A 13,634-nucleotide genomic window follows, 5' to 3' on the forward strand; every position below is an offset into this window, starting at 1 on the left:
TAGCGTGTTTCCACGGGCACCTGGACGTGGTGAAGGTCCTGTGCAGCTGTGGGGCGTCCTACAACTCTCAGGACAGATCGAGCTGCTGTGCTCTGCACTGGGCCACAATCGGAGAACACCGATTGCCCCCTTTGGACATTCACAATAGCGTGCCGCACGAGTGCTATTTTTAGACCGCAAGGCCGCGTGACGTCAGCAACGTAAACCGGAAGGGGGTCAACATAGAAGCGCGCTCGCTTATGATTCATGCTAGTACTGCTTGTTTTCTGCCGGTTATCCCTCAAATAAGAACATGCCGAGTAAACACTGCTGCTATGGAACTTGCAGAAACGACTCCAGACACTATGACCGTCCACATATGAAGGATGTATTCTTTATTCGTTTCCCGAAGCCAAAAACCCAGAGGGATAAATGTGAACGATGGGTCAACTTGTGCGGACGTCCAAAAGACCAGTTCAATGCCAGCAACGTGAAACCATTCACCTTCATATGTTGACAGATCATAAATCTGACAGATTTACTTTTTCTGTAGTAAGGAAACAGCCTTAGGGGGGAGGGTAAAATAATTGAGAGAATTTAGATTTGATATTAATTAAAAATTAAGTGTTGTTGGTTGTGACCAAGTAGCATTAGCGATCGCTAAACAAAAAATAAATACATTAATAATAATAATATAAATTACCCCCAACAACTGTCAGACATAAGACAACCAGAGGACATAGTATATATGACAGACAGGACATAGGGTGGTAAAAGATAGCTTGTTGAAACTGCAAAATGTCACTGTCAGTGGCGTAAGGCGATGTTTTTTGGGGGAGAAATTCTGTCGATAACAATCTACCTCTGGATCAGGTCGGCTCTTTTTCCCGTCTTTTTCAGCCCTCTACACTCAAGCCATCTCTTCAATTGAATATTTGTATGTTCTTCTACTTCTATACCAGTGAATTTGGCACCGGGGACATCATTCTCGGACAGAGTTAGCAGGTTTAGCTCAGTAGACATCTCGTCCGTAAACTGTTTACATGCGTCTAGCATGAGTGACACGCGCGAGTTTGACCCCCCTAGCAACCGTCGCTAGCTTAATGAATATTAATGAGAAAGGTGACGTATATCGTGCGGTACGCTATTGGTTACTGATAGAAAGGAAATGCCCATATTTGGGTTGCATAGCGTTGTGCAGGAGACTCTGAGCTTTACAGCGATACCGGTCATGACAGACTTCAGTAAACAGACGGAGCTCGGCATGTCGCGTTGGAATGCTAACCTCTTGGTAAATTCGGGAGAAACTTACTGCCGCAAGTAAACAAAATGTAATAAAATAAACATCTTAATGTATATTTTCAACGTTTTCTTTATAGCAGCTTGAAAGAACACATATTGAAGGAGTAAACTAGCCCAAAATCTCAAAACTGACCACTTCATGAAAAATCGATGTTTTTGCCTGCCGTGTCTCGCCTTAAGAAAAGGCTGAAGCTGCTCGGTTGGTTTATGTCATGACCTGCAGTGCGCTTGTGGAATTCTGAAAAGTTGAGATATTTTCATCTCGCTGCGGTGTAGACGTGCCCCGGAAAAACATCGCTCTCTATTCGAGTGCGCTTGTCGTGATCTATATTTAAGATCACGAACTTGAGCGTGCAAAAGACACGACATGTGAACTGCCCCTTAGACTGCAGTCCTTGTTAGTACGCTGCCTCACATGCCAGAGACGCCGGTTCGAATCCCGCTCTGAGTGGGTCGAGTAGGACCGGTTACATTGGTTCCTTGACCAGGATGGAAGTGTGGAAAAGATAACATTCTCTATTCCTAACCTTCTCTCTTTCTCCTCATTCTCCTCAAATCCTTGATGTTCTCAAAAAACTCAATCTCTATACGGGCCAGCAGTTCCTCTATGTCTTCTTCCGGCCCCTTATCCTCTTCGGAGCAGCTTTGTTTCATTTGATTCCTATCTTTGTACTGAGATTCCAGAACCTTCCCTCTCCGGGTCTCACGTTCAAACATCTGCAATGAAGCAAAAATCCACTCCAACAACAGTTCAGTGTACATCTACACAACTAAAAGTTATTTTGTGTTTTAGAATCTTTTAAAGGAATATTTCATTCATAAATAAATATCCTGTCATCATTTACTCTAATTTCATGCCAGTATGAATATTAAAGAGTGAATGTGTTTGCACATGTGAAAGACGGTGTATTAGTGTCCCACCTCTGAGACCAAGTCCTTCTCATTGTTCTTCAGTCTGAACAGGCTTGGCGACATCCTCAGCAGACTGACGGTTCCCAGCCGAGATCCACAGCACACCAAACTGTCTTCATTTTGTACACGGATGCTGTACAAAGCTTCGTCACAAACCTGTGAAGAAGAAAAAACACAAACAGTATAAACAAATAATAATTAGACATTTAAGCGGGAGACATTCTCAGTATGAAAAGGAGATATTTAGGACTGACTTTGAGACTGAGACTAGGGTCCTTCTGATTAAATAGTATGTCCCATACATCCAAGGTCCCATCCATCTTCACCGTAAAGAAGACAGAGGGTCTGACTGGACTCCAACAGCCATCTAACAGATAAGTCATGTGATTTCTGTAGAAACAGATAAGAAATATTGGCTCTTTTGAAAGTAGATGCACCAAACAACTACTAAAAGCAGCGGTTTTCAACCTTTTTGACTTTCCAGACATTTTTATTGATATATTAAATCAATTTGCTTGATTACTGTAATATATTAACCATAATTAATTCTGTAATTCCAGAAGTTATGTTCTATATACCAGTAACCATTGTAATTTCATTTAGGAAATATATATATATATATATATATTAAATATTAAGTCAATAATTAAGATAGGAAATCTCTGTAATACAGGATCTGTTCATTCTTTAATAGAAACAAATGTTATATCAAACAATCAATAAACACTGAGAACAATCAATAAAAAGATTGTTTTTTACATGTTGATTTTATGCATTTTTGAGCTTTTTAAAATTAGAGTTCAATTATTCTAGATTCATAAAATAATAATAATTTATTAATTTAAATACTTTTTTAAATCAATTAAAATTAAAATTAAAATCATCCTCCCTGATTGAGAACCAATAACTTAAAGTATAGTTGATCTAAATGTACATCACACATAGTAAAATATAAAATGGTATAAATGCTGCTCTGTCAGTATTTCATAACAACAACACAGAGGTTCTTACTTGGTGGTCATGATGGAGGTCTCACTGATGTCCTCTGACCAGATGCGGGCAGTGCAATCACCCACGGTCAAGAAGTTCTTCGGAAAGAAGGGGTTCCTCTGCAAGGCGTAAATGGGGCCATGGTGTCCGTGGTATGTGCCAACAATCGACTCGTTTGGGGTTTCTAACTTGGATACTTGGTTTAAATTGGGGTTTCTGCATGAGACCACAACCCCCTGCTCGGTGCCCACCATAAACTTGGCCTTCTGTAATCAAAAGGGAAAAAAAACGTTTACGTTTTTAACATGAGTTTCCACAAGGGAATAGGCCAAACAAAATGAGAACTGCTCTTACCATAGTCTTCTCAAACTCCATTGAGGTGGCATCTGATGGCTCTTACTGATGGCTCGGCTTTGTTTTCTGCTCCACCATGTTAGCTTGATAACTTTCTGTGTAGATGCCAGCTTTGTTCTGCTTGAGACATTTTTCTATGACCTGCAGCGGACAGGAAGACAATACTCCGACTCAGAATTACAATCACTTCATGAACTCTACTGAGGACCAGGTACCTACTGCCTCTGTGAGATTTAAAGAGCAGTTCTGAGAAAGATGGAGATAAAATCTGGAACCAAATTCAATTTAATTATCTCCCTGCTGTCTTAAAGGACTTGTTCACCTTGAAATTAAAAATCTGTCATTCTTTACTCCAAAACTATGTGACTTTCTTTCTTCCATTGAACTCAAAAGAAGTCTTGAAGATTGTAATTTATCTATACAATTGCACTGTCAATGCCTAATGCAATTGCATTGAATGGAGACTACAGCTTTCAAGCTTCAAAAGGCAAAAGCACCTAAAAGTATAAAAGAATCATACACATGGTGTTGGCACTCACAGTAGCCATTTTCATAACCGTTTGCTGATAACACTCATCCTTCTGCACTTTCTTCCTGTAGCGGCCAGTTGCCTCAATGTCGTCTGCATTAATCTTTTCCGGCCACCCCCCCCCCCTCTGTATGGTTCATTCCACGGGACACTGTCTTAGACTCAGTGTCTGCATTCACCTAAACAGTACAAACAGACATTTTCATGTCTCCACCATGCCCTAATATACTGGATAAAATATTAATAAATAAAAAAAAGGATGGAAATATATCTTGAATTAAGTTCATTTTTTGTATCGCATTGGTAATTAGATTTTCCATGTAGTAGTTTATGCTTTAAAAAAGGAAATGGGGCAAGAAAATATAGTCTGAAAAAATTAATAAGATTTTTTTTTAAAGCCATTTAGCAAATGTATCATGTTTAGTTATAATTAAGAGATTTTTTGCATGTAACCTATAGTAAAAGACAAAACAGTCATATTTGACAAATCTCACTGATTTACACATTGTTGCAGGCTTCTCAAGTTTTATCAAAAGCTTGGAGTGAGATCACATGCGGTTAGGGGAGGAGCCCTAATGGGATTTACCCAGGCTTCTGGCCTGGTTGCAAAGTAAGTTAGTTGTAGAGTTTTTGACTGTCTGCATCAATAATGATGTATACGATGGGCTGTATATTAAATGTTCTAGCCTAAAAATGTTAGACGAGCTTTCTAACTTACCTTCTCCATCAAAACGTGTGTTTGCACAATTGTTGTTGTTGGTTACCTAGGATTATCACACAACGCGTAGTCCGCTAATGACACGTCCGATTCGCGAACTGATGACTCCTTTGAACCGATTCACTTTAATGAATGGTTAAAACAACGGATCTGTCCAACACTGAATCGGTGTATTACAATTCGCTAACACTTTACAATAAGGTTCCATTTATTAAACTCTAGTTAACTACATTAGTTAACATTAACTATTAATAAACTGCACGTCTACAGAATTAATTAATCTTTATTAATGTTAATTTCACCATTTACTAGTAGCCTACATTATTTAAATCATTAAATGTATTTATTAGCATTAGTTAGCCTAATGCTCTGTGTCAAGTAACAATAAAAATACAGCTGTTCATTGTTTGTTCAACTAAGATTAACAAAGATTAATAAATACAGTAACAAATGTATTGCTCATGGTTCATGTTAGCCTAATCTAATGTAAACAAATCAAACCACATTTAACACCTCTTAAAATGAGAATGTAAATGTGCTTACCCCATTTTTTTAGTAAGACTGGTTTAGCAAGATTTAACCTTAATAAACTACTGTATTTTCAGGTTATCTATATGACAATGTGTAGAACAATTAACAAAACAATCTTTTAGTTTAGACTGGTTGCGGTAAATGCAGTTGGGTTGTCGAGGTCAAAACTCTAAATAAGCTGTGGATCAAATAAACTTACTATAAATAATGTTATGCCATTTTTTTACTCTTACACTGAATGTTTGGATTTTGTGAAGGTGTGAATCATTTTTGATTAATATTTAATATAATAAAGTTCTGTGTAACAAATTATTAACGAAGGAACCCTTCGTTAAATCAGGATTTTTTCCAATGTGTCTGTCCATTAGAATGGACAGTGGGTTCAAAAGCCTGTTACTGAAATCACATTCCAGTAACTGAAGTCCAATAATGCACATTGTCTGATTTTTTAATAATTTATTTGCAAATATGGTGGAAAATAAGTATTTGGTCAATAACAAAAGTTCATCTCAATACTTTGCTATACCCTTTGCTGGCAAAGACAGAGGTCAAACGTTTTCTGTAAGTCTTCACAAGGTAACTGAAGGTAAATACACAAGTAAAAAACAAGGTAAATACACACTGTTGCTGGTATTTTGGCCCATTCCTCCATGCAGATCTCCTCTAGAGCAGTGATGTTTTGGGGCTGTCACTGGGCAACAGATTTTCTATGGGGTTGAGATCTGGAGACTGGCTATGGCTTGAGGGTGAGTAAATCATGGGCTAATTAAAATTTTTGGGTGAACTATCCCTTTATAGGTATAGTACACCCAAAAATTGTATTTGTCTTCACTTACTCATCCTCATGTTGTTCTAAATCTGTGTGAGTTTCTTTATTCTGCTGAACACAGAAGATATTTTGAAGAATGTCGGTAACTAGACAGTTGACAGTAGCCATTGACTTCCATAGTATTTTTTCCTACTATAGCCTATATTTTCCTAATAACTACATATTATATTATTATGATATAATATTATCATTATTAGTAATTATTTAGAAAATTATAATAATATTAATGTATCAATATAGATATTACAGTACAATACATAATTAATTACAGCAAAAGCAGAACAAATGACGAAATACATTACAAATACATAAAGTACTATTTGGTAGTTTACAGTACTGATCTTGTGTACTGTAAAGTGAATTACAGTACAGTTACTGGAAATCGAAATACAGGCATCATGCATGGCAAACATGCTGCCAGTAATGTACTAAATCGTTTACAGAGAAATTGTTTCAAAGATGCACACAGGAAATTACTCTAACGTGAATGCATTGATTGATTCCTAGGTTTATTTTGTTATGAATAAACAAATGTGGGATCTATAAAGCAAAAACCATAAAATTGAAATGTTGTAATGTTCAAGTTTTTGATCTAAAAAAAGAAAGATGCGCAAAGAAAATGACTCTAACATGACCATATTGATTGATTCTAAGATATTTAGTTTGACAAACAATGTGCAATTTGTAAAACAAAAAATTCAAAATTAAAGTTGAAATGGTATAGCCTACAGCAGATACCTGAATGAGTCCTAAACTTGAATTATCAGGTTTGTTAACAGCTGGATTTCCCTCTCCCTCAGGAGGTGGGCACTCCACTCGAAGAGGTTCGGGCTTCGTCCACAAACAACTCTACCCTCAAACTTCTGGTCAGCTCTGCAAGTCTCTCTTTCAAGGAGTTAAATTCCTTGTAGAGGTCATTTAGGGCTTCAGATAATGGGTGAATTCTGAAAAGACCTCATTAAATGGGACATTACATTCTGAAAAGAGACACGATTCCACACTTTAGTTCTGTTTTAAAAGTAACTTTTCTTTTTCTGATTTTCTTCTCTTTAGTAAAAGGTCCAATAGCACACACACACACACACACACACACACACATACATATATATATCTCACGCACCATAACACCATTCTTCTTGAACTTGTGCAAGTATTTAGATCATTGATTAGCCTATATTTCTTTATCATTTCCTTCAGAACATCATCAGTCTGTTTTTGGAAGAGTCAGAGACTAAATGAGACAAACCACAAATGGATTTCAGAAACAACTTTACTAGCGCTGCCCTTTATGCCGACCGTATTTGTGTGTTGCAGACATCAACGTACAGCATCTTGTTTCACATTGCTTGATTATTCGAAGATTTATCATTAAAAAAAAAAGCAGTTTACACCCGTGACAATGAATAAAAAGAACGTTACATGAGTAGATTTACTGAGATACAACATGATTGAAAGTGAATAATAGTAAATGATAACTGATTAAAACAAGCAAGGCAGTTAACCTAGAAACACGTGATCTTCATATAATCAATCAGCGTCTAGATCTGAACAGTCTCTACTGTAATGCACTGTGTGGTTTAACTGTAAAAAGGCAACAGGACACTTCAGATGTCGCTAATACAGTGAAAGAAGATGGATTTACAATGTAAACAATGAGAAATAATGGCACTCATTCTGTGTCCAGTATACAGGCCTAAAAGACCCACGTTTGAGATCATAAATGGCTCAAATACCAGAGTTTCAGTGCCAAACATCAACTGCCAATGGAGGGTGAAATATCCCAAACGAATTTATTTATTTCCAGGCATTTCAACTTTTTTGCAGCATTTATTAAAGTGCACCACCATTCAAAACGTTGGGGTCAGTAAGATTGTAATACCTTTATTCTGCAAGGATGCATTAAATTGATCAAAAGTGACAGTAAAAACATTTATAATAATTTATAATTATCAAATAAATGCTGTTCTTTTGAACTTTCTATTCATCAAAGAATCCTGAAAAGAATGTATCATGTTTTCCTCAAAAAATCTTGTTTTCAACACTGATAATAATCATAAATGTTTCTTGAGCAGCAAATCATCATATTAGAATGATTTCTGAAGAATCATGTGAGTAATGATGCATATTTAACATTTTACAGTCTACCACAATAGAAAACAGCTATTTGAAATTGTAAAAAATATTTCTATTTTTACTGTATTTTTGATCAAATAAATGCAGTCCTGGTGAGCAGAAGAGTCTTCTTTAAAAAAAATTAAAAAAAATAATAATAATTCTTACCAACCTTAACTTTTGAACAGCAGTGTTTATATTTTTGAGTCTCAAACTCTCGGTGAAACATCAGGACCCAAGAGTCGTGAAAGATGTTTGCATGTCTGTTATTCATCAGCGTGCATCAAACTATCATTCTTGCTATTCAATTAAACCGTTTATGATCTTTTAGTCTCTCAAAAAGTTATCAGAAAACAGGTGAGTTACAGGAAAAGCCAGTTTGCACTTGTTTTTCATTCTGACCCAGTTGACAGTAATTCATGACCATAATGACTCCTAAACCTCTATTTTTAAATCATTTGTGCACATCCTTTTCTTTTAGTGCAGCGTTTTCATTTACCCTGACAAATCGCCCATGAAACTCTGCCAGTGACACAAACCCACTGACCACAGCGTGTTTGAGGGAGACCAAAGGGATTATGGGAATATTTAGAGAAGGATTCATATGTCTGTTTTCATAAACCACAATCCCGTTATAATGCTCCATTATTTAGGTTGATAAGACAGAAAGTCTAAATGAATGTAATTCATTTGCCCACAATGACTATTTTTCAAAGAGCATCCCGTATATGAGCATATGCATGGCCAAAAAATCAGGGCCGCCTTTCTGTCTCAGATCTGTCCAGTAAACACATGCTGGTCAGTACAGGTTACTCTCATCTCTCTGAACACAACTGCATTACGACATCTGTGTTCCTCTATCGTCCTCACGAGCTTTGAAATCAACAAAAACTGAGATTGGTGCATAACATGTGTTACAAATGTTTTCATCCTCACCAAAAAAAGAAAGAAAGAAGAGAAACAAGACTCGTTTAGACGTGAAATGGAGTGAATTCAGAACATTATTCAGTATGTGTCCCCTCTGCGCATGTCCAGCTCATATTTCACCTCAAAATCAAATATGCCAGAAATGTTATTTTTTACAATTAAGCTTGTTTTAAAGACCCTTATGATTGTTTGCATTGTGATATTTTAAGCACATTTTCCAGACAACTTATCATTATTGCAATACAGTAATGAACATCATCTTGCCCTGATAATTTTCCAGATATTTTGTTTTATTTAGCATAAATATATTTAGATATTGGATGTATATTTTTAGCATGGATAAATTTAGACTTTATTCAGAATTTAAATCTGCATAAAATTTAAGTTTGCACCATTACATTCAATCATTTAGCAGACGCTTTAATCCAAAGCAACTTGCATTAATTATGTTACTTTGCATTTTATTATCTACTGTATAAAGCGTTATAATAATAAAGCTGACTTGACCTTAAAAGAAAATGAAGCTCAGTTTTAAGAATATTAAGATTTCCATGACAATTGTCATTTCCACTTTCAATCTCATTAATGCAAAACCAAAAAAATAAAATAATAATAATATATTTTAAACTGTAATATTTATAAACCATGATAGTTTTTATGACAGTATTTATTTTACTGCTTTTAGATAGTTCTGTTTTAAATAAAAATAAAAAATCAAATCAAAATCAAAAACTAATTTGTCTTTTTTTCTAATTCTAATTATCTTTGATGATTTTCATTAATGATATACCCAATCTCCTTCAAAGCTGCAGGTCCTGGGAGATGAGGGTGGACGTGGGCAAAGGGTGGCGCTCACAGCCCTCCGTCCAGACATTGTCTTGTGGTCAACGGAGTGCAAGAAAATTATTCTGGTTGAGCTGACGGTGCCTTGGGAGGAGGGATGTGACGTTACCCATGAGAGGAAGGCCTTGAAGTACCGGTCCCTTCTTCAGGACTGCAAGGACGAGGGATGGCAGGCATGGCTGTTCCCGGTGGAGGTCGGCTGCAGAGGTTTCCCCGCCAAATCAACCTGGCGGTTACTATCAGCTCTGGGCCTGGACGAAAGGAGTGAAAAACAAGCAGCTCGTCGGATGGTGGAGGAGGCAGAACGCGCCTCCTGCTGGATATGGAATAGGAAAGGAGGAAAGCTGGAAGCCAGGAGCAGATGGACAGTGACCTGGTCATCACTGCTGGCCCACCAACTGGAGGGTGTTGTGGTTGAGGGCCGAAACGCCCAGTGAAGGTTGTACCACCTGACGACATCTGCTCCTGGCTGATGAAGAACGCACCCACCAGGTGTATGTCACAAGTACAGTATTTTTTTTACTGTACTAACAATGACTATATATCAGTGATAATACACAGATTATAATTGGAATTTAAAAAAATATTAAAATATTCAGATGTATTACAGTCATTAGAATATAAATACTTAAAAAAATCACAATGCAAAAATTAAAATTTAAAAAAAAAAAAACGTTTAAAATGGCTATTTTTCCAATGCAAAATTTCATTTATTCGTTTTTCTTTCACTTTGGGGTGAAATGTGACCCGGACATGTTTTAGTGAGATTCAACCTCATATCAAAGTATTTTCATGCAAGTTCCTTCAACATCCTTTAAGTATCACTGCATTCAGGTTAAATCATGTCTGAAATAGATAATAAAAATGGCTATTAAATCATATAAAATTGTTAAAAAGCCCTTTTCATATACCAAAAGACATCACAGACTCAGAACCATTAGCAAAGTACAAATCCCAATTCACGTTTCCATTTAAATCTGGTTCCAGTCCAGTTTAGCGTCCACGTGATGTGGTTCATGTTCACAGATAACACGTCTTCTCTTTCCTCCGCTGGTACACAGTCGAAAGAGGTCCAAACAACAACAATAGCAACAACAACAAAAGGTCAATCAGGTAAACGTGGGCGAACCACCGATTGCTACGATTGAGAAAGTGTCAACCACAGTGCACTGTGCTCAAATAAATACGCTCGTAACCGACATAAATAACGCGTGACATGTACCTGAGCTTGGACTCATAGCACCGTTTAGAGGGAGAGCACCGCAGGGGTCAAAGGTCACCCCTCACATCAGGACTCTGACACACCACGTGTCCCACAGAGGTTCATAGTGCAAAAAGCGAGTGTCTCCAGGGCCGAAATCCCTCAGTCCGGCTCTCAGCTGCTGAACTTCACTCCGGCCGGGAACTGAGGCTTCGGCAACGTGGGCGGCTGTTTAGGAGGAGGCCTGCAAATCCGTTCATAGGAAACAAAAGGTTAATCATAAAATGCATCACTTCATCTTTGGGTCATTCCTATAGGATGGTGTATTTTGGACTGAGCAAGTTCGGTGAATTTTTTTTTTTTTTTTTTTTTTGATTTTTGGGAAATTCCCTTTCATGTAGTGTGTGATATAGCCGTTTGTGAATGTAAAAGGTATGTTAAGTTTCACAGATCAAAGTGCAGATGAATGGAGTTATTGTCTTCCGAAAGAAAGAAGTGATCGTGAAGTGAGTCGTCAGTAATTCCAGTCTCACTTCCTGCTGTATGTTTGTAACAAATTTGCATAATGCCAGTCTCTGGGTCTTGATTGGCTGTCGGCGAACAGCGTCTGCTTTGTCCCGCCCTCAAACACTGTAGTTTATCTGAGACTGGAAGAGTTTGGTTCGTGTTGTTCATGTTGAGAAGACTCAACTGACGCCATCGTTACTGTTTGTATCAGTGTGTATCAAGAGCTGAGGAAGAGCTGAAATTCAGATATGCTAATGAGCCTTTGGTTTCTGACACACGCTGTAAGCGATCGACCAATCACAACAGACTGGGCAATCTGACCAATCAGAGCAGAGCAGGCTCTCAGAAAGGAGGGGTTTAGAGAGATGAATCCTTGATTAAACTGTTTAGACCCTGCAGAGTTGTGACGGGATTTTTTCTTTCATGTACTTCAGTTTTTTTTTTTTATTCTTAGTTGCTAATCATTTTGACTTTGTGTTAATGGGATACATCTACGCCATGTGGCATGAAAGCTGATTAACATTTTATGTAAAATATGCAGTATTGTTTCATGGGGACATGGGGTTTGTCAGGTGTGTATGAGTGTGTGTGTGTGTACCTGCAGGGCTGTGGGTGAGGTGGAGCGGGATGGGGTCGGGCCGGGGTCGGGATAGGAGCTGGGAGTCGGACCGCAGACGGGTTACGCATCACCCGGATGTTTCGACCCAGCGGGTCAGCGGGAAGAGGCTTCTGGGGTGGACTGGGCTTCTCGAACGCCTGTGGTAGACATGAGGGAGTACACAGTCTCACATGGGATATATTTATTCATTTAGCAAGCATGATTAGTGAACATTTGTGACAGATGAGATCTTTCATATCTTAATTGTTTTTCCAGGACAGCAATGAGATTTTTGGAGACTTTTCTTACATCTCTTGATTCACTGATGTTTCTCCTGGGAAAAAGATTCCAGTAAATCAGTATTGCTATTGTTAACTAAAACTATCAAATAATAATTAATCATTTTTAAAATAATTTTTGCTGAAATAAAATATAATGCAAAAAAAAAAAAAACTTGTGATCTAAAAGAAAAACTGTTCAAAATTATTTTTAGTAATTGAAATAAAGATTAAATAAAAGAAAAAGAAAAACTTAAAAAAAGTTTAAGTATTAAAATTACTATAACTAAACTAATCCTGATTAAAAAAAATACAAAAGCCCATAAAAAAATGACTAAAATGTAAACTGACAATATTAAAATAGCTAATTCAAAATATTAATAAATACACTATAGTAATAAGTACTATTATTAATAATACTATAATAACATGAATAAGAATACAAAAACAATACTGCAGTAAATCGTGTATCCTCGAGTTTCAGAAGAGGTTTAAATTACCCAAGATACTAAAGTCTACATACAGAAAAAAAGGCAAAATAAACAAACAAATGAAAATAAAATAAATACAATAATAAATATGAAAAAATATATAATATTGTATATATATAACTTAATATTATTATTATAAGATTATTAATATATTTAATTTTCTCCTGTTTTGAGCGTCCACCAGAGGGCAGTGAAAGCTAATCAAACTTCACTGCAGTGTGTGGCTTCACTGCTGCCATAGCAACTCTCTCCAGAGGTCATGTGACATGCTCACGTGTTCCTAATCTCCCCGCTGACTATGAGGTAATGATAACCTGCTACCTGCTCTCCATCTGGTCCTCATTCTCTCATCATCATCATCTTCATCTTGCTTCAGATCCAAACATGATTTCATGTCCCACTTCCCTCTGAATTGCTCTGAACTGGTCATATCTCAAGCGTTGCATGATTGCTGACGACAGAGAGTTGTTTTATAAAAAGGTCTTGAGAAACTTTGCAAGGAGTGAGTCTAATGTCTAATGCTTCCCTGATGG

The 13,634-nt window shown here is 37.0% G+C and overlaps 2 protein-coding genes across 2 annotated transcripts in view; both read right to left on the reverse strand.

The window, feature by feature from the left end:
* Positions 1 to 1,692: 1,692 nt before the first annotated feature.
* Positions 1,693 to 4,880, reverse strand: LOC311096289 (dynein axonemal intermediate chain 2-like; the record flags this gene model as incomplete). The annotated part of the gene is made up of 7 exons (XM_084135355.1): positions 4,785 to 4,880; positions 3,538 to 3,678; positions 3,205 to 3,449; positions 2,448 to 2,583; positions 2,203 to 2,349; positions 1,809 to 1,998; positions 1,693 to 1,760 (listed from the first exon to the last, which is right to left on the reverse strand). The coding sequence occupies exons 2-7, from the start codon at positions 3,556 to 3,558 to the stop codon at positions 1,693 to 1,695; spliced, it is 807 nt and encodes a 268-aa protein (XP_083991481.1). The 5' UTR covers positions 3,559 to 3,678; positions 4,785 to 4,880.
* Positions 4,881 to 7,396: 2,516 nt separating this feature from the next.
* adam12a (ADAM metallopeptidase domain 12a) overlaps positions 7,397 to 13,634 on the reverse strand; it is a 125,325-nt gene continuing 119,087 nt past the window's right edge. The window contains exons 22-23 of the mRNA XM_084135398.1: positions 12,333 to 12,490; positions 7,397 to 11,471 (exon numbers count right to left, since the gene is read on the reverse strand). Coding sequence (XP_083991524.1) covers positions 11,402 to 11,471; positions 12,333 to 12,490 — 228 coding nt within the window. The 3' untranslated portion in view covers positions 7,397 to 11,401. The remainder of the gene's footprint in view (positions 11,472 to 12,332; positions 12,491 to 13,634) is intronic.

This window comes from Abramis brama (assembly GCF_963993115.1).
Source record: "Abramis brama genome assembly, chromosome: 14".
Lineage (NCBI taxonomy): Eukaryota > Metazoa > Chordata > Actinopteri > Cypriniformes > Leuciscidae > Abramis > Abramis brama.